At 42.1% G+C, this 25710-nt stretch overlaps 1 protein-coding gene across 1 annotated transcript in view; it reads right to left on the bottom strand.

Annotated features, from left to right (window-relative positions):
* The window catches only part of shn (zinc finger schnurri), a 190957-nt gene that overhangs the window by 109173 nt on the left and 56074 nt on the right, over positions 1-25710 (bottom strand). The window contains exon 2 of the mRNA XM_071585533.1: positions 10681-10698. Coding sequence (XP_071441634.1) covers positions 10681-10698 — 18 coding nt within the window. The remainder of the gene's footprint in view (positions 1-10680; positions 10699-25710) is intronic.

Raw genomic sequence — 25710 nt, 5'->3', positions numbered from 1 at the left:
GTCATATTTTTTTTCCAATCAAAGGGGAAGAGAGACGATCGTTCTATAAACAAAAGATATGACTAAGTCATTGAAGTTATTTTATTTTCAAAAGTGGGCCCAAAACGAGAAATAAAAGCTAATTTTAGGCATTAGTAGCAAAAACATACGCCGATATTATGTCCAAATTCACCACTCGCTGTAATATCGTAATTTGAATGAAAGAAATGAAAAACATTTTCATAATTGAAATCTGAGTCATTCGATTAGGCCAATGCTTTTCGGATTCGAAGCCCGGGTTTGCAGGTCGCATGGAGGGATATTCCAAGTGAACACCGCAGTGAAAATAAAAAAAAATGAAACGTGGCACCTATTAAATCTCCTTCGTCATGGGGATTTTCGGAATACCGCCATCAAGGGCAAAAATAGACACCCGGCGTTCGCGCCACCAGGTTACGTCCTCGGCACCGTTGAAGGGTAGATACTAGATATTACGGGAGCTGAAGAATTGTGGAAGCGTTATTTATTAGTCGGTTATGATACACACGCATCTAACGAGAAAATAAGACGTGTAAGTCACGTATGATTTCAAGGACATAAATGACAGAAGATGGAGATGTGCGATTTCCATCCGTAGTGAGCCTTTCACAGAAACAAAGAGCGTTACTTCACTTGTCGATTTCCAAGGCTTGTCGCAAAAATTTAGTTGAGTAATATATATCTACACACCGTACGGTACTGTATATACGATAGCTACATAGTTATATATTTTATATACGTATATATTTTTTATTTATGTATATATATTTTGTATGTATACACAATGCAACAATTTGAGAGTGTAAAAATGTGTATATTAGATGATCATTATATGATTATGACGGCCGTGCCGTCGAAACATCAAAACTACGTATGTGAGTGTCCTTCCTTTGTGTTTCTGTTTTAAATGCCTTAATCAATGTTTTTATAAATTTGTGCGTCATCGAAGAGCGGTGTGTGCCGAAGATTATGCATATATGCATGCACGCACGCACGCGTGTGTATATATATATATATATATATATATATATATATGTATATTTTTATATATATGTATTTGTACATGGGTCGCGGTAGTCCGGGAGGTAGAGTGTTGGACTACTGACCGGAGGGCTCGGGTTCGATTCCCGGGCCCTCCGGAAGCCCCTCTGGGCACCCCAGCTCCACCTCGTTATGTGATTTTTCGGGTACCAGATCTTCTTGTGGAACCATAACCGACACAAGGAAAGGCACTAGTCCCCCTTCCCTGATGTGTGAATTTCACACGCCGTCGGGCTTAGTAATGGGTGAACTCTACCATCAATTACCAAACCGACCTTCGGGTTGATTACTGTGTATGTATATATATATATATATATATATATATATATATATATATATATATATATATATATATATTATTAGGTAATCTACCGGTTAAAAGGTAGGTTTTTGGATGGACACAGCTACAAATAAAACATTTTGACTCCTAAAAAATCACAAAACCCAGCATCCTACTCTACATTATGGGTAATATATATATATATATATATATATATATATATACAGGGTTCGTCCGGAAAATAAGTGTACTGAGCTCAGGAAAAAAAATTTATTACACTTTTACATATCTTAAGCTAATATTCCTCAAAATAGGACCCTTGTGAGTCGATACACTTGTTCCAGCGGCGTTCCCATTCCTGGAACGCTTCCGCGAAGGCATCATCGGGAACCTCTCGAAGACACGTCGTCACGGCCTCTTTGACGGCGTCCAAAGTCCCGTATCGCGTTCCTTTCAAACTCCTCTTTATCTTCGGGAACAGAAAGAAGTCCGGTGGTGCCAAGTCCGGGCTGTAGGGCGGGTGCGGCAGCGTTGCCACGCCGTGCTTGGCCAAGAAGTCCGACACGACAAGCGTGGTGTGAGACGGCGCATTGTCGTGATGCAGCCGCCAGATGTTTTTGATCGCTCGCCAGATGTTTTTAATCTCGTGCACTATTGTTTTTGGCACATTACACTGCTCTGCTATCATCCGAACACTAAGACGACGATCAGAGTTCAGTACATCGCGAACTTTTCGCACATTTTCGTCGTTGAGTGTCGTTGATGGGCGTCCAGGCCGTGGTTCGTCGTCGACCTCTTCTCTGCCCTCCACGAACATCTTGTGCCACCGAAAGACAATGTTTCTGGACATGGCTGACTCCCCGTAAGCCTGGTTAATCATACCGACAGTTTCGGTAGACGATTTCCCAAGCTTTACCGCAAATTTGATGGAATAACGCTGCTTCGGCATCGCGTTCCGTGAAGTGGGTCGAGCGTGGAGGTTCGCGTTAACAGAGCTCCTCACTACACCACAGCTCAGAGCCGACTGCCTTTTTCAGCGTCGCTTGCCAACATACCCCCCTCCAATCGCAGCCCGTCAGAGCGGTGCTGGGCGCGCCTGGAGCGGCGGGAAAAAATAAATCAGTACACTAATTTTCCGGACGAACCCTGTATATATATATATATATATATATATATATATATATATATATATATATATATATATATATATATATATTATATATATATATATTTATATATATATTTATATATATATATATATATATATTTATATATATAGAATATATATATATATACACACACACACACTATCTTCGCGCTATTAAATTTGTTTCGCGTATTTTCAACGAGTGTTCAGTTCATCCCTCGGGTCATTTTATTTACCAGTTTATTGCAGATGTCCCGGGATGTGTAAACGATTCACTGGTCATACTTTTACACACACGGGCCACACGGGAACATACAGTACTTTTTCATCATTATTTCCTCCACAGGCGAGTGGCACTTCTAGGAAACACTCGCCCGCCGCAGATTATCGAATGCGATCATCGCCACGGCCATTCCGTGCGCCATTAGCGCTTTCCCAATGTCAAGGACATGAGAGGCGCATAACCGCCGGCTGTGCAGAAAAACAAAGGGCAAAGAGGACTCGCATTTTATTTTCTTTTTTTAATCTGAAAATCTGTAGGGTCAACATTTCAGTTTACATTATGACGGTTACAACATTGTGATTTTCCGTCCAGTATCAAAGTCAAATTCATTCACACGCACTATTGACAGGGCGACTTCACGGAAATAGTGGGTAATGCATTACCCGGAGACCAAATGATTATCCCGATTAGTTTAATAATACAAACCCCAAAATATCACCGGTTGATCAGAGAATAGTGAAAAAAAACTGGAGAGACAGCCAATCGAGCAGATATATTCACTGATTCATGTCCCTTAGCAAAATACAAGACTACATAAGGAGAGAGGAAAGCACTAAAACAGTAATTCACATAACAATCCTCCTCAAAAACGTCTCCTACCACTCCTTCACAGTTATTGTCATATTTCCCACGGACACACAGGGCCCTTCTTGGCGGCTTTCGCGGTGTTGTGCTGAATGAGGAACTTGTTGCGGGAAGATACAGGTACCTGTACTTTCTAAAACCTTGTACGAGAGTTCCAATACCAAGAAAAACTCTTAACGTAATTTGACACTTTTCTTGAATTACAGCAACTCAGTGGTTCTAACACACACCTCCACATTGAGGTAATCACCGGTGAATAACCACTTCCCAGTAGTGGGTGAGTCGATGAATGTGATAGCCGGTAAACAAGAAGAACAGCAAAACCCTAAAGACAGGGTCTGGCCGAGGTTCAATAGTGCTCTTGGGATGAAGATACTTGATCCAGGGGCGGTGATAAGAATTTACGCGCCCCGGGCAAACTTCCCCTTCGGTTCCTCTCTCTCTCTCGGGGCCAACTAAATCTTAAATTTTGACGCCTTCCCCTAATCTTGCGACCCAATTAATGACTAAATGGCCCCACCCCTCGTTGCTGTTAACCTTGGACGGTTTTCCACTCCATCCTTGGGGTAGGGCTGGGCCTTGTACACGACCGACTATACAATACTGATTACGCACGAATGACATCCTAGGCATACATTCTATTTATAGCTATTATATCGAGCGACGTTCTTTGCCCGTGTAATGATGTGATTCTAAAAAGGCTTGTTTCCGCCTCACCAACATCCAAAATACGTCCTCCAACCACAAAGAACCGATGCGTAGAGTGCCACTTACGAGTTGTTCCCCGGAAAAATGTTTCCGAAATGTTTCCCAAAATAAAGCAGGATCAATTAGTCAATTCACCGAATAGCCACTGACCTCTTTGGAATAATAGGTAGGTAGTGATTTATTGGTGCAGTACCCACGTGACACAATTCATTCCAAGTTACTTTAATTTTTACAGAATTTTGCCTACTGTACGTAAAAAAAATCAGAAGGATAAATCATGGCCCCCATACCATTCGTATATTCTAAACAGTTAGGCATAGGATTCCAGAGACACAACTCGGATTTGCATCCATGTAATTAATAAGAGAAGACGATGGCTCCTCGCACTATAACAAAAAGAAAATGCAGAACAAAAACTGTCCACATACGGATTCTCTATTTTTTTAAGGGCATATAATTCCAGGCCCAGGCCGCTGCGCAAAGAGCACAGGATGAAGCAGTGGTTGCATGGGATGCTAATCCAAATGGGGGTATCTCCACTCTAGACACACACGCTCAAGTTTTACCTTTTAATTGCCTCCAGACAAATGGGTGGAGTCCTTTAATGACATTCAACGAATATTTTAACACCATTAACGAGACATGACTCCCCTCGAAGGCTCCGCGAACCCTCCCGATCGACCGACACACCGTGAGGAACGACACTGACGAAGGAAAACGCCCGAATGGGAGACCTGCCCGAGGTTAATCCCGAGGAAGCGAACAAGCAAGTCGACGCCTCGTCTGGAGAGACGCTCGCGCCGAACCAGCACAAGATCCACGCATGTCGCGTGGAGAGAGTGAGAGAAAGAGTGAGGAGGGTAGTGAGGGGAAGGGTTGAGGAAGAGAGGAAAAGATGCGATGGAATTCTCCGAAGCCACGTGATTCAACAGGCACACACACGCAAGCTCGCATAGATTACGGAGAAGGGTAAGGCAATAAATAATCACGCAATTCTCTCCGACGCGCGCATGCCTTGGGTGCCTAGGTACCTACAGCAAACTTCGAACTGCTTCGTCACTCGAGCGAGCGATGGCGACTTCGAGATCGGGGACAGCACGAGGATGGCGGTGCGTGGACGCGAATCCAGACCACCGATCGGCGAAATGTGAAAAAGTGAAAAGGCGAGCGCTCTTCGGAGAAATTCAAAGGAGACCGAAAAAGTTGATGGGGACAACGTATCGAAGTATCGGGACGTTGAACACTGCAATAGAATGTTGGGTAAGATATGTAGCAGGAGGGGAAATATAGGCATTTGGAAATCATGCAGGGAAGTAAAAAGAATGTAAGAGTTGATAAATGATTTCTTTAATGGGTGTTTGAGTATGCTGCCATGGAGTTTAGAAATAAAACAGTGTTGTAACAATGGCCTTTCGGATCAAAAAATTCATTCAGCGCAGCTGAAATGATTTTCTCCGGACCGATTCCCAGATTCGCTAGATTATTCAAAAACGGATGGAGTTTTAATACTGGCCCCAGCGCCTGGGTACGATTCGCGGTGATTTGACTAATTTTGGCATGAATTAAAATGCTTTGAAATTCTTTAAACTCCAATAAGGAAGGTCATGAGGTTCTCCATATATAGGAAGGTTAAGATAAACAATGAAGTTTAGGAATACTATATGTACTAGAACAGGTAGAACAAATATTCTATTTAAAAAGAGTTTCAGAAGAAAGTTGGGTTCGTTTGTAGTTGGGGTTAAAAGAAATACGCTACGGAAAGAAAGTCTAACGAATAGGAGGGAGCTGCTGATAGGGACCACGAGAAAATACAAACAGAAACGACTAGTGACAGCAATGGACGAAGAGGAGTAAGGAGAAAGTGAATAAGACGACTAAGAAAACAAACGCGGAAAATCTCGCCCTGTAGGTGAGGAGAGAAGGCTGTTTGTTGGGAGAAATTCAAGGAAGGCAGGAAAAGTGGATGCAAGACATACCGAGTGACAATGGAATATTAAAGAGTGCGATTTAGAGGAGAAAATATTGGACAAGCATGTTAATGGGCGAAAAAGAATAGTCAGGTTGGGCAGGGATGGGGAAAGTACGTGAAGTTGAAAAATGGTTTATTGTAACGCAGGGTTTTAGAGTCGTGATAGGTGGATCTTAGCAATGTAGCAGTGCTTAGAGACTGCTTAATATAATGGATCTATCAAAAGCCTACAATCCGGTTACCAAGTACCGGTGGACTACTCGTAACAATAATTATAGGGAAGTCAACCGTCCATATTTTCTATTGAATATTCCATCAAGCAAGAGGGGAGTCTTGTTACCACAGAATAAAAAAAATATGAACTAAAATAAATTTATTTTTTTAACCGATGATGCAAAACCAAGTCCTCGAACGACGCTATCAACGACTTGGTGTCTGATCCCATGCCGACAAGATCGGCATATCATCTCTGACGACAGCGAAAGTTCCTTGATGCAATGGCTCATTGAAAGTCTCCACATCGACAATAACAATAATTACTAACAAGCCTAATGTCGTTATACAATGAGTACGCTATATCGGATAGTCCTACAGGAAGTCAATGCAGTGAATACCAAAATCATACGGTATGTAACTACAGTACGTCATGTGTTTGAGGAGATCGCGATGGTGCGGTGGCTAACGAACTGGCTTCCCACCGAGAGTGCCCGGGTTGCAATCCTGGAGACAGCAGATATTTTTCAGTGGTATCCGGATCCCAACTTAAGGTGCTTTGTGGAGGGCACTTTGAGTTAGTACGACGTCCGTCGGATGGGGCGTTAAACTGCGGACCCCTTGGCGCCTTTCGTTAGGAGTAGGCTACAGCCGACGCCGGGTGTCTCTCCACCCTTCATCCTTTCCCGTCTAATGGCGCAAATGACCTCAGCTGTCGGTCGCCTCCCCTAAAAACTACTACTACTCAAGTGTTGTATACATCACACTGAATAATCCTACACGATGATCACATACGATTTATATTTTATAAACAACATTTTTACAAAACGTCGATGCACAGTAAATTTCATATTGAACAGCCAACAATTTTAATGTTCTGAACACGGAATTACTCACGGAGTGAAGGTAAAATTGCAGATCAAATATCTTGCATTTAATTATAAGTCATATCGAATGCACACATTCATTTGATTTTGTACTTCATATCGATTAATCTCAAACGATTCCGATATGTAGAATGCCGTATCGTACAGCCCAGTTAGATGTCAATGTATTGAACACGGTATTAGCCGTTGCCGAGCCGAAAGCAGATGCACACGGCATACGTTTCAATCATACCTCACATCTCTTCTACCGGTAGACGGCCGCTCACGGACGGGCGCTGGCGCGCACGCACGCTCGTGGTCCTTCGCCCTATCGCACGCGAAGGAGCTCAGGGGGCATGTAGTCGAACTGAAGAGGGAAGGGGAGGAGGAGGAGACGCCGCGGACGCAAGTCGCCGGGCGCACGAACGCGGTTCATTAACCGCTCCCGGCCGGCAGAAAAAGGTCCAAAATGACTTCAAGTTTGGCGTCCGCAAAAATCTTCAAGGACGGAGGGAATGTATTCTTCAGAGAATTTCCGCCCAAACATGGTTGCCAGACCACAAGTGCAAATGTCGCTGTTGGCGGAGTGGGCGAGGAATTAATTAAAACTGTGTTTGATCAAGTCTCTCACCTTTATAATTGAGTCACAGCAGTAAAAAACTGTGGTGTGAAAAAGAGTGGGAAAGGTAAGATGGACGGATAGGAAATCAAACGAAGAAGTACTAGGCATGGCGGGGGAGGAGAGAGAGAGATAGCGTGGCCGAGAGAAATCCAATGAGGGCAGGTAGATGGATGCAGATCATTTTGATTGGCGATGGAATACTGAAGATTATGATAGAAGGGAGGACGTTAGGCAAACGAGGTAGTGGTAAGAAAAGGATTAGGGATGCTGGACGGAATGAGGGGAGAGAGAGTGTACGAGGGATTGAAGAACAGTGTATTGTAGTGTGGGGTGTCAGGTTTTGCCTTGTTAGGCGAGGCTAAGGAACGGAGTGTTCAGTCGGCGTCCATTCAAACTTTACGTAAAACGGTAGACTGCCAAATATATAAAAAAAACCATTTCGACGCGACAAGGGGAGATTCCCCGAGGCAATTCATGGTTTGAGTAGCTATTGTTTCCGTCCTTTACCTTTTGTAAATGCTCAAAGCTACAGAGAGAGATAATGTAACGCATGAAATACTAAAATAGAAATGTCCGTAGAATAAGGATGCACTTCGCAATTCTTAAATGTACATTAACTTCACTAAATTTTAAAATTGACTAGTATTTTTACCTCATGATGTTGTACCATAACGAAACCTAGGTCGTAAACAAAAGTTTTTTATGTGTAAAAGCCAAGTGGTTTAATTTTAAGTTCAATATGAAAAATTTCCATCAAGTGACGCTAGAAACTGTTTTATTTATTAACTTAAAACGTAACTTAAAAAGGAACTACATCATATACTAATAGTTTTCCGAGTTTTTCAAGTCTGGATCACTCTGAAAAACATTTTCCTCGTGACAGTTAGCGTGGTCTGATAAAGCTCATAGAAATATTCTTGATCAGTTCATTAACGTATTCTTGATTTGGATTCCGTCATTTGCCAAACTCTGAGGAAATCCTTACGTGCGGCTTGGGTGTTCTTAAAATATCTTCACATAAAACGCAATGACGTTCAAATGCCGTCAATCCAAATTATCATAGCGTTTAATTTTAGTGAGGGATTACAGATTCCGTACCATGAAGCAAATAAAACAGTGAACATCCACGAGCGACGGGGGAACGTAGCGCTCAAAAGAACGGTGTGCAGCTCAATAAATGCGCACCGTGGAAGCGAACGCTAAACTGGATTATTGGGATAGCAGCAGCATACCGAACGCGATGCGAGTGGGCACACACTTTGCAGTCAATGTTCCCCCGAAGCAGTCTTGCTACCGAGCATGCATGCACTTCCTATTTTTTTTATCACGCTACCTGCCCCCGATCTAGCGTAAGTGCAGCAGCGTTTCTCATGCACGATAAAGGAGGGAGGGGAGACGAGAAACATGCGGGAACTTTTCCACTGCGGGATGATACTTTTCAAAAATATTCACAAATATCTTTTTTTTTTAGAAGCAACCGGTGAACGCATAATGAATGATGGGAGAAACAGGGTGGAACACGGGTCTACTCTGATAGCGTAAAGCGCTGAAAAGTCCCAGGAGCCACCAGTATCAAAAGAAAACGGCGATCGAACCATTTTCCATTATCTTACGACCTCGAACGCGTGCATTTTACATCAGGGACCGTTACTCTCTATAAGAACGACATCGGAATATTTTTTCCGTTAAAAAATATGCACACCATGCCCGGAAAGCGAACATAAAGAAAATGGGAACGAATTTATAGCAATAAAATCAACTAAACAAACGACTCTAAATACTTCGCGTATCCCAATGGATTTTTACGCGCATGCTAATAACAAAATCAATTTCGCGAAATTTCACCCGAGTAATTAAAAGCAAAATTAGCCGAAAAGGAACGAAGAAATCATAGTACACGTTTGACGAGCCCTTCTTTGTTCTCTCTATTTAGATGATATGAGTGTCCCCATCCCCTGAATCCTACAACTTAAAGAAAATATTCTAAATTGCATTTAACCGGAGTCAGCCAAGCAGTTTTCATGGGTGAAAAAACGGGCGGGATTATGAACAAAAGTGGCCGGAATGTATTTTTCCCCGAAACTCCCAAGCTTCATTGGAATATTCGATTGGATAACAACAGGTAGGATGTTAAAACGTTTACCGAAATCAGACAATGGACAACGTTTCCTGAATATCGTATGTGAATAAAAAAATCACTGATGCATTAACGGTTCACCTGTTGCTCCCTTTTCGCGTCTCCAAATTTCAAATGGCAACCCTCTTAAAACGTATAATGAAACTGCTAGCATAGAACACGAGGCGCTCGTGGGCCATTGGCGTCGATTATGTAACTTGGGAGTTTTAAATAAAAAAGGGGTCCATGTTTTTAACTTTCCCACCCCATAGCTTTAATCTCTAAGGTAAAATAAATGCTGCCAGTACAAATGCGACAAGGAGGGCATTATTCCACTCGATCCCATTCTGATATGTATCTATCTGCACTATTCTCTCGTCGCACTTTGTGATCATGAGCGAGCCTGAAGCCAATCGACACTCTTAACATCTCGTCATGACAAGATTGAAGCAGTGTAAAATACTGTCCTTTCGATGCACATTGATAATTCTTAAACCATGAACATTTTATGGACCATATGGCAAAAAGAAGTAAAATTAAGGATGCTCCCTACTTAAAAATCGTTTCACGAGTCTTTAAGAGTTAACCCGAATGAAAGCCAAAGCCAGAAAACCAGGGTGAGAGGGTGTATCAGTAATGGCATTTACATGCACTCATAACTAAGTAGACCCGTCAAAAGGATACGTATTTGGGCCCATTTTTGCTTACTCTTTCGTCAAATTCCCATTGATTTACAGAAAAATAGGCTATTCCACAGTTATAGAATATTCCAGTGCTAAAGAGAAATATAAATACCAGGAGTAATAGTTTTCCGGAGCCGTTCGAAACCTACCTTTACCCGGTAGACTACCTGCAACGGAAAATAAGTAAAATTAAAATCTTGGACACATTTGCAAGCACGAGAAATTACAACAGACAGCAGTTACAATCACATGAAAGAACAATATACCTGTGGTATCGTTCATTCAAGATATTAAACCACCATAGTTCACTTAAAACGTTGATATCAGGACAGATGTGTGCTTAAGCATTAGAACTTAACACTTTAAATTAAATTCATGATTACATGCTGTACTAAGCATGTCATGCTCCAACATGGTACTATCCCATTCACAAATAAACGTGCCGACGAACATTATCTAAATCAACCTATCTCTAGCCCATAACATGGTACGGCTAAGCTTAGATTGTAAAACAATAAATGCTGATTGCTGTGGTTTCGCTGATCACTCAGTTCTGACCTTTGTTCACACCACATTAGTAAAACAACTGCCCCAGTGCTTAACTAAGAATGACTGCTTAAAGGAAACGAGTAAAGAATTCAGGAGCAAAATCAGAGAGCACAATTAGAACAACTTTTTTGGGGGCCAGTTTTTAACCATAAAATTAAATACAAATACTAAGATGCCCAGCCGAGGTTACCATTCGTTGCAGTAGTTCTTAAAGAGTAAGTTTTATAAATGGAGTCGTTTTTGTTACATTTAAATAATGGAGATACCATGGGATCTTGCGAACTTCTAGAGAAAATTACATAAATTACGACCACCTAGACGATTTGGTGTGGTCAAAGAAATCCCTGAAAGGCTAGAAGGCTTTTCACCATCAATGGTGCACAGTTTTTGTTCATGCCTTTTAATTTGTTTTCACAATAACAACTTTTTTGAAAATCAAAATAGATTTCCTATCAGCAGGTTCTCGAGTTTTGGAAGGTCGAATTATAACCTAAATACCGATTATCTCTTTGCTAAGATGGCAGATATATTCCGATTAGCAGAGAGAAACACGCTGGGTATAGCAATGGAGAGCAACCTGTTTAAGACAGTAAAAAAATGAGCAATGATGGGAAGGAAGATCTGCGCGAGATTGCCGAAAATGGAACACACGAATCAGATATTTGTCCGGACCAGTTTCTTGGACCTCCTCGCTCTTGAGTTCATGGGTTTGAGTCCCGACTTGGGGGGTGAGAGCTGCGCCAACTAAGCTGGTTTAGAACTCGCGGGGAACCTGATTACTAGGGAAAACTGAAATATTAACCACGGAGGCCCACGAACCACCGAGTGCGTCGGTGCGCCAACGAGCAAGATAATGAAAATCCACAAGTTGAAGACTACTGAATCATATGGGAATACGGTGAGCCACGGCAGAACCATCTCATGATTGATTTGCCAACTACTGATGATGCAAAAACATTTAAGAATAACCGAGCGATTCTTGTAATTGATAAGGGAGAGGCGACATGTTCTGACGTACGTAGGACGAAGCACGATAAAACGTTTGACGGGCATAAAAAAAAGCCAGTCAGCAAAGCTGAGCGGAATAAGAGCGAGGGGCAAAGGAGTCGTACGATTGATCGACGGAGGATGGACCGAGGGCGGGAGGGAAAAGAGAGGGGAGGCAGATCTTGATCTGGGCATCGAACGGGTGCGCCAAAAGTTCGCAATTTTTGAGATTTTAACGACTTCGCCACGTTTCCCAGGCTAAAAACTCAACGATACAGAACCAATTTGTGCTGAAAACTTAACTACAATGTCAATTTTACGGCCTCAAGCTCCAATTTATGCTCCAGGAACATTGTTGCATTAACAGCTAAACTAAATGCGAGTTCAAAGAGTTGGGGAACTTATGGAAGAGATCTCGTGAGTAAGTGCCACTCCATTTCCCATAGAAATTTGCTGATGAAGTCGCTGATGCAGGTATGCTTGTATAGCTAGCAAGTCTTGGATGTACAAGTTTTACTCACTTTTCCCAGTTCAAGACGGAATATTTCCTTATGCAACCATTGGTTACTAGGTCGGATATGCAGACGAATGTGGCACTCCGATGGTTCAGTGTAATACTTTATTTTAAATCTGAGTATTTTCTCTTCCCCATTTATTTCCAAATATGAGTAGACTTTCAATGGATTTCCCAAGCATAGTTGTCTTTCACCGGATGAAAATTACCTCTTAAGGATTTACCATTTTTTCTTCAACTTCTGCGCATGCTTTCCTGGTATCTCACGAAGGACGTTTCGTCTGGGTCGGGACACTGATGGGGAATGACCGTCTCGCGTCGAGGCTGCCACCATATTATGCGTTTTGAATACAAGACACCCTAACGCCCGAGGACCCGAAAGGAGATAATGTACCGTTTACGGACGTGAGATCGGACGAAATTCCGATATCACATCGCAATTTTATTCAAATCAACCAGCTTTATATGATTTCACCAAACCGACATAACGAGGGTTGATATGTCGATGTGGAAAATGTCGACATCACATAGGATTTGTTTTCATATCGACCTGTTCGATTAAAACATTTTTAGGAAACCGATATATTAGAGATCGGGATGTCGATATATACAATTTCGGCATCACGTCGGAATTTTATTCTAAACGGCCAGTTACATATAAATAATTTTACGACTATGAAATATCGAAGGCTGGTATGTGAATATGGAGAATACCGACATCACGTCAAAGTTTTCTCGATATTTTATTTCGATTACCACATTTTATTCGTATCGATCAGTTCGATGTAAATAATATTACCTAAACGATGTATGGAGGGAGGGTAATTATAGTCGATAAAGTAATATGGACGATGCCGTAGACGCATTCAATATGGGCGATTAAACTCGATATACCCGAAAATTATCGCCATGGCGATGTATCGTCGCCACCTCAATATTTTATTTTATATCGACAGCCGGTAAAAGGAAGATGTATAAGGCACAGCCCTACTGGTGCTTGCGTCCGCCTCCGCTAGATTCTTGGCCCCTATTAAGACCGGAGGGGCGGGTGGAGGGGAAGGAGTGAGGAGACCAGGGGCGCCGGCGAGAGAGCGTTGTTGCCACCGCGTCGCGCGACGCTGCGATTAAAAGCCCGACTTAGAGAGCGGGAGACAGGAGGAGGCGGAGGAAAAAAACAAAACAAGGTTGACTTTTCGCTCCCATCATGCATAACACGCGGGGGAGGAGTTCTCGCGTAGTTCCAAAATCAGCCAATTACAACGAACGCTTTGGCTATTTTCGTCCACCTTGACCAACAAAACAAACTAAAAATACCTTGGCAAACAGGCGCGGTCGAGTGGATGGGTGTGGGTGGGGGGGGGGAACCCACTTTTCGTCCAAAATTTCGATCAGAATGTCGAAATTCATAGCTCCCAAGATTCAAATCGGAATTCAAGTATTCGGAAGTTTGGTTTCCGGGCGTGCGGAGGATGGAGGCGAATAACTATTTTATAAAAAAAATAGGAGAAGACATGCTGCAAGATTTGTGGGTTTCGTTCCCCTTCCAGATGGAAACGGCTTATAATAGGCCAGACTGTTCTTCTATTCGCGCGCTTCCCAAAATATCTTTCCCGTGGAATACTTGAAAATCCCAAAACATACGACAGAACCTCGGTCTTAAAAAAAAAAATTAAAAAATCCTCGTTCGAAAAAATAGATGAATGGATTAAAACAAAACAAAAAAGAGGGAAGAGTATCATCGAATTACGTGCGGTTAATAATTTCGATTGATCATTATCACAAAACCGAAATCTGAAATCGTTTTTTTCCCCGTTTTACTCGTCCACATCATGCTAAGATTCATCCGTGAATATAAAAGGAGCGTGATTCAAGCAAGTGCTTTCTTTGCTAATCAAAATGCTCTAGAGATTTTGAAAACGTTTACTTTTCTTTGGCCTCGCACCTCGATGAAAAAAAACATTCTTTCGGATCGCGAGAATCTCTTTCACATTCACAGCTACTAAACGAAACTAAGACAATAAAATATCGCGTCCATTTTTGCGAGTCTCCCCTCATGAAAAAAAAACACTTCGCATATTAAAAAAACTTGGCACATTTTGTACGAAGTGGTATTATTTTAAATTTGTCGCCTCCGGTGTAACTTTGTGGAATTTACACGACATATTTAAATAAAAGAAGTAACTTGGTCATTCCACACGAACTATAAAGTTGAAGTTGATGTGGAATTACCAAGTTACTTCTTTTATTTAAAGATGGTATTAGTTGATCATCTTTTCTTCGCCATGGCCAGTGCTTAGTGTGAAACACTCATTTTAGGCATTTAAAAAATACATATATTAATTAAATGAAAAAATTCCTGGAAATCGTTGTATTTATGTATCTGCGTGCAATCAAATCAAACTGCGGGTTGTTCATTCAGTTCATCTCTCCAAAAAAAAATGCTTTTGAACGAATCAATATAAAATGAACACCAAAAGGCCATGGCTGTTACACAATACACTAAGCAACTTTAAATCTACACCATGTCCTTCCAGCAGTGTGTAGAAATAGTGCCCACCGAAAACCTACCCTAAACCGGTGGAATCCTAATAAAAACAATACTCTTAAATCCTCCATTATGTTTGGAGGGGTTTTAAATGCATCAACCTACACTTATTTTTATCCTGCTTATATTTTTATATGGCTCTTCCATCCACTGCTAGTCAATGGAAATGACAAGGAGCGCCAATAATCTCATTGGATTTGTAAGGAAAAATTAATTCAAGATCGAATTCAAATGAAGTAACCTTGATACGTTTTTACGCTCAACTCTTCAATTAAAAATGCCCTGGAGCATTTTATGAATTGCTCAATTTAAAACAAATGTCACCAACCCAAAAACTTAAAAAGATAAGATGCGAAAAAAAATCAGAACGGCGACCTTGAAAAATTGCAGGAAGTCGTCGAAAGTACGAACGAAACCGAAAAGGGTCCTCATTACCCAATTCCCACCTCGGGAACCTCCCCTCCCCGCCCTCCCATTACGGCTCCCCCCTCCCTTTTCAAATCCTTCCACACCCCCCCCACAACCAACCTTCCGAACAAGAACTGTGGAGGATCGCCGGTTCCGCGACGAAAGCGAAAACTCGAAAACGGAAAGGAGGCAGATGGCGAGTCTCGATATAACGCCACACTACTCCTCCTCCCCCCACGTTTCTCCGCTCAGCGAGTAAGTCTTTCAACCTAGAACAACTTAAAAGAGGGTACGGGATTGTAGGGCTCGCGAATTTTTTTAAACAGGGAAGGAACATTTTAACGCTTCGGCGGGCGACGACGTGACGGGTCACACCGGTCGCCGGCGAGGCCATCGGAAGAAAAATTAAAACAAGTCAAACGAAAAAAATCGATACACGCTCGCGCGACCCCTCCTTTTCTTTTCAATTTCGCGAATGAAGCTCTGGGGAAGCTCCCTCGCTTCCCAAATCGAGCACTTCTTCCGTCACGAACGTGGGCAACCATCATGTTGCCGTTACGAACATTTGGCTCGCACAAAGCTGGCTGCCCATCAGCTCCGGCCGTGCGTGAGCAGGCGTGCGGCATATTAATTTCCCAACATTGACCCGCGGATATAAAATAAATAACAGAGTGGGAGAGGGCATACCGACATGGCGATAATTTCCGGGTACATCGAAAAATATCGGCCTTACCGACAATAAGGCCACATAACAAAATGATAGAATGTTTTATTTCCATCCTATGGAATGTTTTGGCACACTTAAATTCTATGCACATGTCAGAATCTCACTCAAATTGTTTACGCAGTTCGATTCGCCAGATTCTTTACACTGAAAATGTTTTCACATTTAAAATAACGAAATGCAAACGATGGCTTTCAAATGTTTGATATCTCGGTTACCAAAAAACATCCATATCGACATGCTACAAGAACATTGACGCGGTTGATTTTTCGTCACACTGTACAGCATACGTTTCTAACTTTTTCCTGTCACCAGACTCACTGTGCGTAGGACCGGAGTGCATGTGAGCCCGGCCGTAATTTGCTCCGGGTCGAGCAAATTAAAGCCTCCCCCTCCCCCGCGGACGTGAGACTACGCCCCCACTCTCGATGCTTCTTCCTCCCGCATCTTTTCGTTTTCCTTTCCGGGGAGGGAGGGAAAGAAAGAGAGAGAGAGAGAGAGCGAGCACTTTCAACACCGTCGGCGCGTATCGTGACTAGGACCCATAAAATGGCCTCATCACGCAAAGACCCCGCGGTTCGCAACACGGCACCTGTTGCCAAAGCAAGCGAGAGAGATAGAGAGAGAGATGGGGGTGGGGGGAGAGCGTGTGATGTAGTGGGGAGAACGAGAGCGGGATAAGCGAAGGAGAGGGGGGGAGAGTGAAGGGCGACTCGTGTGCATGGGTCGAAGTGTAAGCACGGGAGAGCACACGGTGGACCCGTGAGTGTAAGAAAAAAATATGAGCGGAGAAAGGAGAAGGGACGGTCGTGTGGGGGGTGGGGCGAAGGGCCACTTTCCGTTTCCCTTCCTTTTGTTCCTCCTCTCTACCCCCCCCCCTTCCCCAGTGGCATTCCGAAGAAAATGCCGCCCGCCCTGCATCGTGAATGACTAAATGACCTTCGTGGTCCTCGTTCATTGCCACCGCCTTCCCCACCCTTCACTGTTACCCGACTCGCGAGTGAAGGAAAAGACATGAAAATTAAAAAAAAAAAAAATAACGAGAAGGGGACCTCGGAAATAGGACTCTGTACCTTCGGAGGAATGCATAATAATAGACATCTGCGGTAACAATTGTAAGAGGCGGAATGGAAGTGAACCAAGTGGTATTTCCGGAAATAGTAAGTAGACTTCCCATCTCGGACAGTATTTAAAAAAAAAGAGGAATATTTTGGTGGAAATTTCAAACGCAAAAGCATTAAATTCATTGCCATTAAATCATATTCCTTTCAAAGTTATGAGTCCAGAGAGAAGGAAGTGTGTAATTTCACGCAAGAAAGGGATTTCAAAGATTTTTTTAATTTTGCGTAATCAGTATCAGTTTCGAATTGATTCAGTAGAGGTTTCCTCGCGTTAGTCCGTAGGCTAGCAAGGCGAATCTGTTGCTTCTTACGCGAAAAATCGCTGAATACTCAAAGTTTTCATCTACATAATTAGAATTAACAGTGAAAAGCTACATTAGAAGGTCAAACAGCGGAGGCTTAAGAAGGACGATGTTTAAACGCTACTTTAACTCGAAAAGAAAATGATTTTCGTGTGAAATCTTATTACCACCTCCTGAATGTTCAAATGCTACTTATTTGTACCGAAAAGGTTTCGCAGAATGTTTGCAGTTCGCATGCCACAGGTTCCGTCTTGCAGAGGGGTTTGCATGAGAATAAGGCGATAATTATACATCAATATTTCAAATTCACGGAATCACTGACTTCAGGCGATTATGAAATATAACGAATATGTTAAGTTTGACTCTGCGATAGACTTCGGCAGTCATGGTATTATTTTTTATCACTTTAACAAAAAGTAAATCATAAATATTGGGATCAAATTTAAATGTTAACGAGGAATTTTATGTAGAGTAGAAATGTTTACGGTGCGACGTTAACCGAGGTAAACATTACAAATCTGAGAGCATTACTAATGACTGAAAGGATACTTGCGTACTGCTTATTTCAACTTGTGATACTAGTATATTGCTTATTGTAACTTGAGGGAGTATAGAAGTGGCGGAGGAATAATCCCAAAACTTTGAATTTTGACGAAAAGATTTTACAGCCCCGTTTTTCTGTTGCAGTCGGTGGGAATGGTATTTGCAATTATAGGAATACATAGACTATTTCATAATAATATTTAGGATCAAGACACTTATTTTTATGCAATGCGTTCAATATTATAATGTATTTTCTATCCATCTTATGAGCTAGTTAAAAAACCAAAAAGAATAACCGATTTTGAATTATATACTGTACTATCATTGTTGTTAACTAAGGATCATTACATGAAATTCTGTGCTTGACAGGTTGCTTTTACTAAACGCACTTGTAACTGTGCCTCGAACAAACAGGTGTTAACAATTACTTAACATTTCGCACTCATTCTTGAGCAGCCATTTTGATGTATACTGCATAATATCGCTGAAACCATGCACCAAAACCAAGAACTGAACTGCATGCTTATTTAAAAAAAAAAATTCTAGAAAATCCACGATCTCTGCACCAGAAATCCCTCCCACGTGGCATTTAATCTAACCAGATTTGCGTGGAGCCGAAGTGGAGGATAAAAGCTGTGGGAATGTACGAAAATTGGTCGTTTCGTATTTGAAAGGGGATTTCCACGTAACGACTTCTCCCGCGTGCCTCCCCACGTGGGCGTCCTCGTCAAAGGGCAGACCCAAAGGAGATAAGAGGAGGAGAGGAGGGACTTTGGGGAGGGGGGGGGGGTAAGCAATACCCACGTGGGAAGACCACGTCACTACACGGACGGATAACGAGACCGTTTGATATTATGGTGAACCAGACGGGAATACACACACTCTGGCGTCTCATAACTCGGCAGTTTTATCTTTCCGCCAGACTTAGCACCTTACCTGTAGTTGTTTTACCCTCTTGAATCTTTATTTTATAGTCTTCGTAAACGTAAGGCGTTTCTTTTATTGTGCCCTTTGGCGCTTCGCCCGAATCAACTCTGACCTTAAGTGAGATACAAAAGAATGGCTTCGCGAGTTAATTGAGTTTTATGGAATTTTACCTCGAAGAGTGAAGATTACCGAGAGGCTCCTGAACTAATTAGCCGCGCCACCTAATATACTGCAAAAGAAAATGAATGAGGGAAGTTGATGTATCTAATAATTTTGGGATGTATTTTTCTATACTTTCCATCGAGAAATTAGAAGGTTGAGCCAGTACGGAATCGCACAATATATTATCAATCAAAATTTGATCATGAAACATTTATTGATTCAGCGTTGGTATTGCAATATCCAGAGCGAAAATTTAATTTACGCATCAAAGTGTTTTTTCAATGATAATTGTTGCATTAAGGTACACAAATACCGTTCCACGAAACATTTGCTTTTCTCGAGTTTCCCCCCACACACGGCTGCAATGCTTAACTGAAGTTAGGTTTACGATCAGTGAGCCCCCCAACTAACTTGATCGATTTTTGGCACTCATATTTATCATCTGAGCACATGGCTTGCATTCATTTCTGCGACCAATTAAAATTTTGGGAATATGATTCATACGATTGAAGTTTAAGGTCTAGGAGAAGGGGAAGCTTTAAATCTTTTATTATCAAGATACTCGTGCACCTAATAAATCAGAATGGGGAAAATATTATATTGAGCCTTTGAGAGTTCAGAGTACGAGCGGAAAGGAAATTTATTAGTACCAGGAACTGAGCCATGTATCACACGCTTTCCAGGAACCACGCGTTACACACTGGTGGATGTTGGGAGAACTCCATAGTTAAAAATAAAAAAGTGCTTTGCTTAAGAAAGAAAATGGATACTCATGGATAAAAGCATTAGGCGAATTTGCGCGGCAAATAATATTTTAAACCGAGATCCCTATCGTTTACCTTAATGTGAACAGCTAACGTGCAGGATACAAACCCTGAGGGCTGTTTATCAACGATATAACTCGAGTTACAAGCCATCTAAAAACCCTTGCAAATATGATGACTAAAATCCCAATTCACAAGAGAACAGAAAACGGGACAACAACTGGAATATATTTCATCGCAATGAAAATTATCAACAAGGGCCAACTTAAAGGACTTGTAAATTTATTTTCAGCTTTGAGAAACGGTATCCTGTCGTTCGATAATCTGGACCGTGAGCTGGCTATCTTAACGTTATGCCACGGCAACTTAAATTTCGGTGGAATTCAATAGATAAAGATTCGAGGGAGGGAAGTGGGGGAGTTCATTGCTGACACTGGAGACAAGAAAATCTCTAGAATCTTCTCCGCTGGATCCCCGGGCGTCAACGGACGCGAGCCGGTTTTCAAGGGCCCCCAGTCCCGTGGCGAAGCGCCACATCACAAGGAATCACACCTTCACTGCCACAGTCGCGTTTAACGACTCGGGCGTGGGGGGGGGGGGGGTAATTTTTAACGCGTCACGGCAACGATTTTATTCACCACAATTTAGTAACGCTGTGTACGAAGCGTGCCTGAGTCGCATTACGATGGAAATTAAAAATAACTACGTCGTCTTCACAAGCTTCGCATGTAAAATAACCTACGCCCCTAACCATTTAACATAAAAAGGCTATTTTTTTAATGTTTCAGCCAAGACTACTATGGGCTAAAAGTATACATTCGAACGTACTACTTAGTATAAAATATTAGATGGGGCGGAGATGGTAATTTCATTTTCCTAGTGTTTCGGAAGTATTAACGAAACTAATTCTCGACCATTCATTAGGGAATCGTATCATTATTGACGGAAAGAAATAACGACATTACCTACTGCTAGTGACGTATCCTAGATATTTAAACGGAAAAAATACCTAGTGGATTCTAAATCCATCAAATTTAACCGTCTGTAAAACGTTCCAACTAATTAAAATTGCACGTACCCATACATACTACCTTGAACAAAAAGTTCCCGGAATAACCACCGTGTGCCGCTCCCATCGTTCCGATTTGAGTTCTGTTTTTTTTGTTAAATTGGTACATCTGTTGTTGATATTCCCTTTAAATCTTAGTGTCATAACTTGACATTTGCAAAAGTTACGTAGCCAAGAGTACATCTATCTCTGTGTGTGTTGGCGATTTTTTACAATTGCAGAAATGGATTTAAATTTGCAACAACGAACTTGTATTAAATTTTGCGTAAAAAACGGATTTAGTGGCGCACGGACGTTGGAAATGTTGGAAAAGTGTTTCGGCAACGATTCTCTAAAAAAAACGGTCGTTTACCAGTGGCACGAGCGGTTCAGAAGTGGTCGTGAGTCAATCGAAGATGATGAACGCAGTGGCAGACCATCGACATCGAAAGTCGGTGAAAAAATTGATAAAGTAAAAGAAATGTTGGTCAATAACCGCAAATTAACCATCAGAGAAATAGCGGAGGACTTGAACATTGCCTATGGATCCGCCCAAGACATTGTGGTTAATGATTTGGGTTTCCGTCGTGTAGCAGCAAAGTTGGTGCCGAAAGACCTCAATTTCATGCAAAAAAGAGACCGTGTTGACGTCGCAAAAGACATGATTTGCGAGGCTGAATCCGATCCCACATTCATCAAAAGGATCATTACTGGAGACGAGACGTGGGTTTATGAGTACGACACGCAATCCAGACATCAGGCAAGTGAATGGCGTTCACCAAATGAGCCGAGACCAAAAAAACCACGTCGTTTTCAGTCAAAAAAGAAGGCAATGCTGACGGTTTTCATGGATTACAACGGTGTAGTGCATCATGAATTTTTGCCAGAAGGCCAGACAGTAAACAAAGAGTATTATTTGGGCGTTATGAGACGTTTGCGTGAAGCAATTCGCCGAAAGAGACCAGAAATGTGGGCAGAAAACTCGTGGATTTTGCACCATGATAACGCACCGTCGCACAGTGCTATCATTATTCGTAATTTTTTGACGAAAAATGCAACAAATACCATCCAACAGCCACCGAATTCACCTGATTTGGCTCCCTGTGACTTCTTTCTGTTCAATCGAGTTAAAAAACCATTACGGGGAACGCGTTTTAGCAGCCGAGAGGAAGTAATGGAAAAATCGAAGGAAGCACTGATGGAGATACCGAAAACCGACCGTAACTTTTGCAAATGTCAAGTTATGACACTAAGATTTAAAGGGAATATCAACAACAGATGTACCAATTTAACAAAAAAAACAGAACTCAAATCGGAACGATGGGAGCGCCACACGGTGGTTATTCCGGGAACTTTTTGATCAAGGTAGTACACATCCGAAACACAGAATCTCCACGTCATTAATTAACATTGTGATAGACTCAAATACTTCACTAAAGTTATCCCTTCGAAGATTCGTGAACAGAACGGTTAGTTAAAATGGCAGTTCATTTTTTTTCCATTTCTGTTTTTTTATTTTTATTTTTGGTACGGCCTTCGTCAGCGGCGCAAAACCATAAAATAAACAGCATTGGAACAACGTAAACGGACAGAGGGAAGAAGGAAGGTCATTTGGGTAGTTTTTCGTCCCTTCGCGTCAAAAATTTTAAATTGACCTCCTCCCATCCATTTCCATACAAGTATGAAAATTCCCATTGGATTTTTGCGAATGATGCGACTACACCACGACCGAAGCAATAATACATCCGCGGAAAAATCAAGAGGTCTTAACGTCAATTAATAATTTAAGAAGTTACACCTGTCACTATTCACTTTAAAAACGAAGCATTTTTTAGCAGAAAAAATACTTTCAGCCATTTATTACAAGTTCTCTTCAGTGCATTAATCGGATCGTAATGGCCCGACATATTGCAAAAAAATGCTTTGCTAGACTTTATGACTTAGCGAAACTTGTTGCACCCGAAAGAGCGGAGGAGGTGTACATTAGAGGAGTAACCCAAGTTTAACAAGTGGTGTACATCGCTCTTTTCCGGGGCCATAGTTTTTATTATTTAAATCCCGTCCATAATTAATATACAATGTTTTCTCCTATTTCAAGGGAATCTTAGTGAAGAATGAAAATAATACTAGATATCGATCCCGAAGCAAACCAACGAGCGGATCATTCTCAATGAAATTGGAAAGGCGAACACTATTCAAGGCACTCAAGATAGCAGGAACACTTAGAGAGAACAAGTGCTCTCCAAGGAATATTTCGTACACATGAATGAAAACTGGTCACACGTAGAACTTATATCATTGCTTCCAAGAGCATACTTGCAATGCCTCTCATAGGTTTACAATACGGTGGCCATGGTTAGAAGTCCAAACTTAATGACAGGATGCAAGACTGAAGGGAAGATCGCAAGGGTCAACCAAAAAATTAACTTCCCGTCATAGTGAACGGAAATAATTCCGAAGTAAACGATTTCGCTTTTTAGATATTTTTAATGCGATTATCGTAATTTTATTTCTATGAGCGGTCGACCAGTTATGAGGTACATTTTGGCCGGTTTATGAAAATTATCACCCAAAGCCATCCACATCTGAAGCACTTTCGTACTGCGATTAAGAAAGCAGTATGTAAGAACGTCTATGAAGTATAAATTATCGCCTTAGATGAAGTCATTAGGAAAGGCAACCAACAGCTAAGGTCATCTGCTTAATTAGGGATAAACGGGTCATTTGATGGAGCACGATGTTCGGGGAAGGGGCGCAGGGCGCCAAGGGGTCCACAATTTTTATGTCCTTATCGATTTACGGCGTACTCCACTTGAAGCGCTCTCCACAAAGCACCAAAACTAGGGATTGAGATATCCCTGAAAAAAATCCTACCACCGCCGAGAGTCGAACTTGGGCCCTCGAGGGCAGGAAGCAAGTACGCCAGCCAACGCACCAATCCGATCCCCTAAAATGATCGTATTTATGCACATTATAAAACATAAAGTTTTATATTGACTTGTATTGACAGAGTTGTTTATTTCACGGCGATAATCTACCAAGAAATTTGTTAGCCCTCCGTAAATGATGAACATTCGTGCAGCTTGAAAACATATTAGTATTACGTAAATTGTGCTTCATACTCTACTTAAAACACCTCGGTGAGACCATTCCGCTTTTGCCTTAAAATGGCGGAAGGAAATGACTTTGGAGGATATTTTCAAACATGGACTCAGAGGGACGGATTGAAATCACGGCAGAAATTACAGAAAGTTCCTGAATTACCCAACGTAAGGCATGCAAAAAAATAAGCCTTTTCCGCACGCCAAAGTAGCCCACAGATTTCATTAGTCATTCAGCCGAACTGTAACCCACCAAATTCAAAGAGAATGTCGCAAATTCAGAAACAGTACATTTACCGGAGTCATCTGCTGATGAAATGTTGACAAATGTAATAAAATTCACCCAAGTAATTTAATTCACACTGGTAATATAATTCATCGGGAGATTGAATGGCTCAAGTACTGGGTCGGAAATGGAAGAATCCGGGTCCGGGTTCCGGTCTAGGACGACGACGTGTTTAAGTAATTGCGAATTTTCTCGCATTTGCGCAGCCCCTCATTCATCTCCTGAACAATGACAATACTCTGAGGTTCGCTTTTCTAAGGTTAGAGTCAATTATAATGCCCGCTGTATTTTGTATAACATTCGATCTTCATTTACGACACTATTCATAGGATATTAGTATGTACTTCATTTTATAGGCATTGATATTATGGTATTCAAAAATGTTTTCCCCCAACGTATCATTTATGTCTCAGGTACAAGGTTTCTTGAACAAAAAATTTACGATCACTTAAGGAAGACGTGTGAAATGACTGAAAAACTTGTCCCTTGCACCGCTTCCCTGATTGTGAGGGGAACCACGGACAACAATGCATGCGATTACAAAATTTTAACGCGAATTACAAAGACGTGAGTGACAAATGACGTGTTAAGCATTGGAGAGGGATGGATGCGCGCGAAGTTCCGCGATCAAAGTGCAACAAGGGTGGGCACACGGAAGGCCGTAAGGGAGGGCCGTAAGAAGCCATAATAAACGCGTGACGTAATGCATAGTCAACCCGTAACGATCGCATGCGATTCACTGCTACGCTCGCCCCCCGTCCAAACGGGGTGCGCTTCATATCTCGCGTGAGAAGGGGTGGGTGGGATGGGGAAGACCCAATCTCGAGGTGGACTCTGGGGCGAGGGCGGGGACGACCATTTCTCCTCCCCGGCCGGAACGCGAGAGGGGGGAGAGAGAGAAGAGAGAGCGAGACGACTCGTGGAGCTAGGAACGTCGATCTACTATTACTCGGCATTTCCGAGAATCACCCACCCGATATCTCCGGGAAGGAGAAAAAAAAGAGTGACTATAAAAGCCTCGGCGAGCGTCAACAGCGCGGATGACGACATGTGAGGGAGACTGTTGACTAGACCTTGGTTTCCAGTTCAACGGATCCTGATATGTGGAAGATAAATAAGCCGCGGAGTCTCCGTTGATTTGTGAGAGGGAGAGCGGATCTTCCAATAACCTCGAAGAGCCGAAGGGGGGAGGGGAGAT

Source organism: Hetaerina americana, unplaced genomic scaffold (assembly GCF_022747635.1).
Source record: "Hetaerina americana unplaced genomic scaffold, ioHetAmer1.1.p SCAF_2, whole genome shotgun sequence".
NCBI lineage: Eukaryota > Metazoa > Arthropoda > Insecta > Odonata > Calopterygidae > Hetaerina > Hetaerina americana.
Note: the sequence above shows the minus strand (reverse complement) of the source record. Positions and strands in the feature narration are given on the sequence as shown.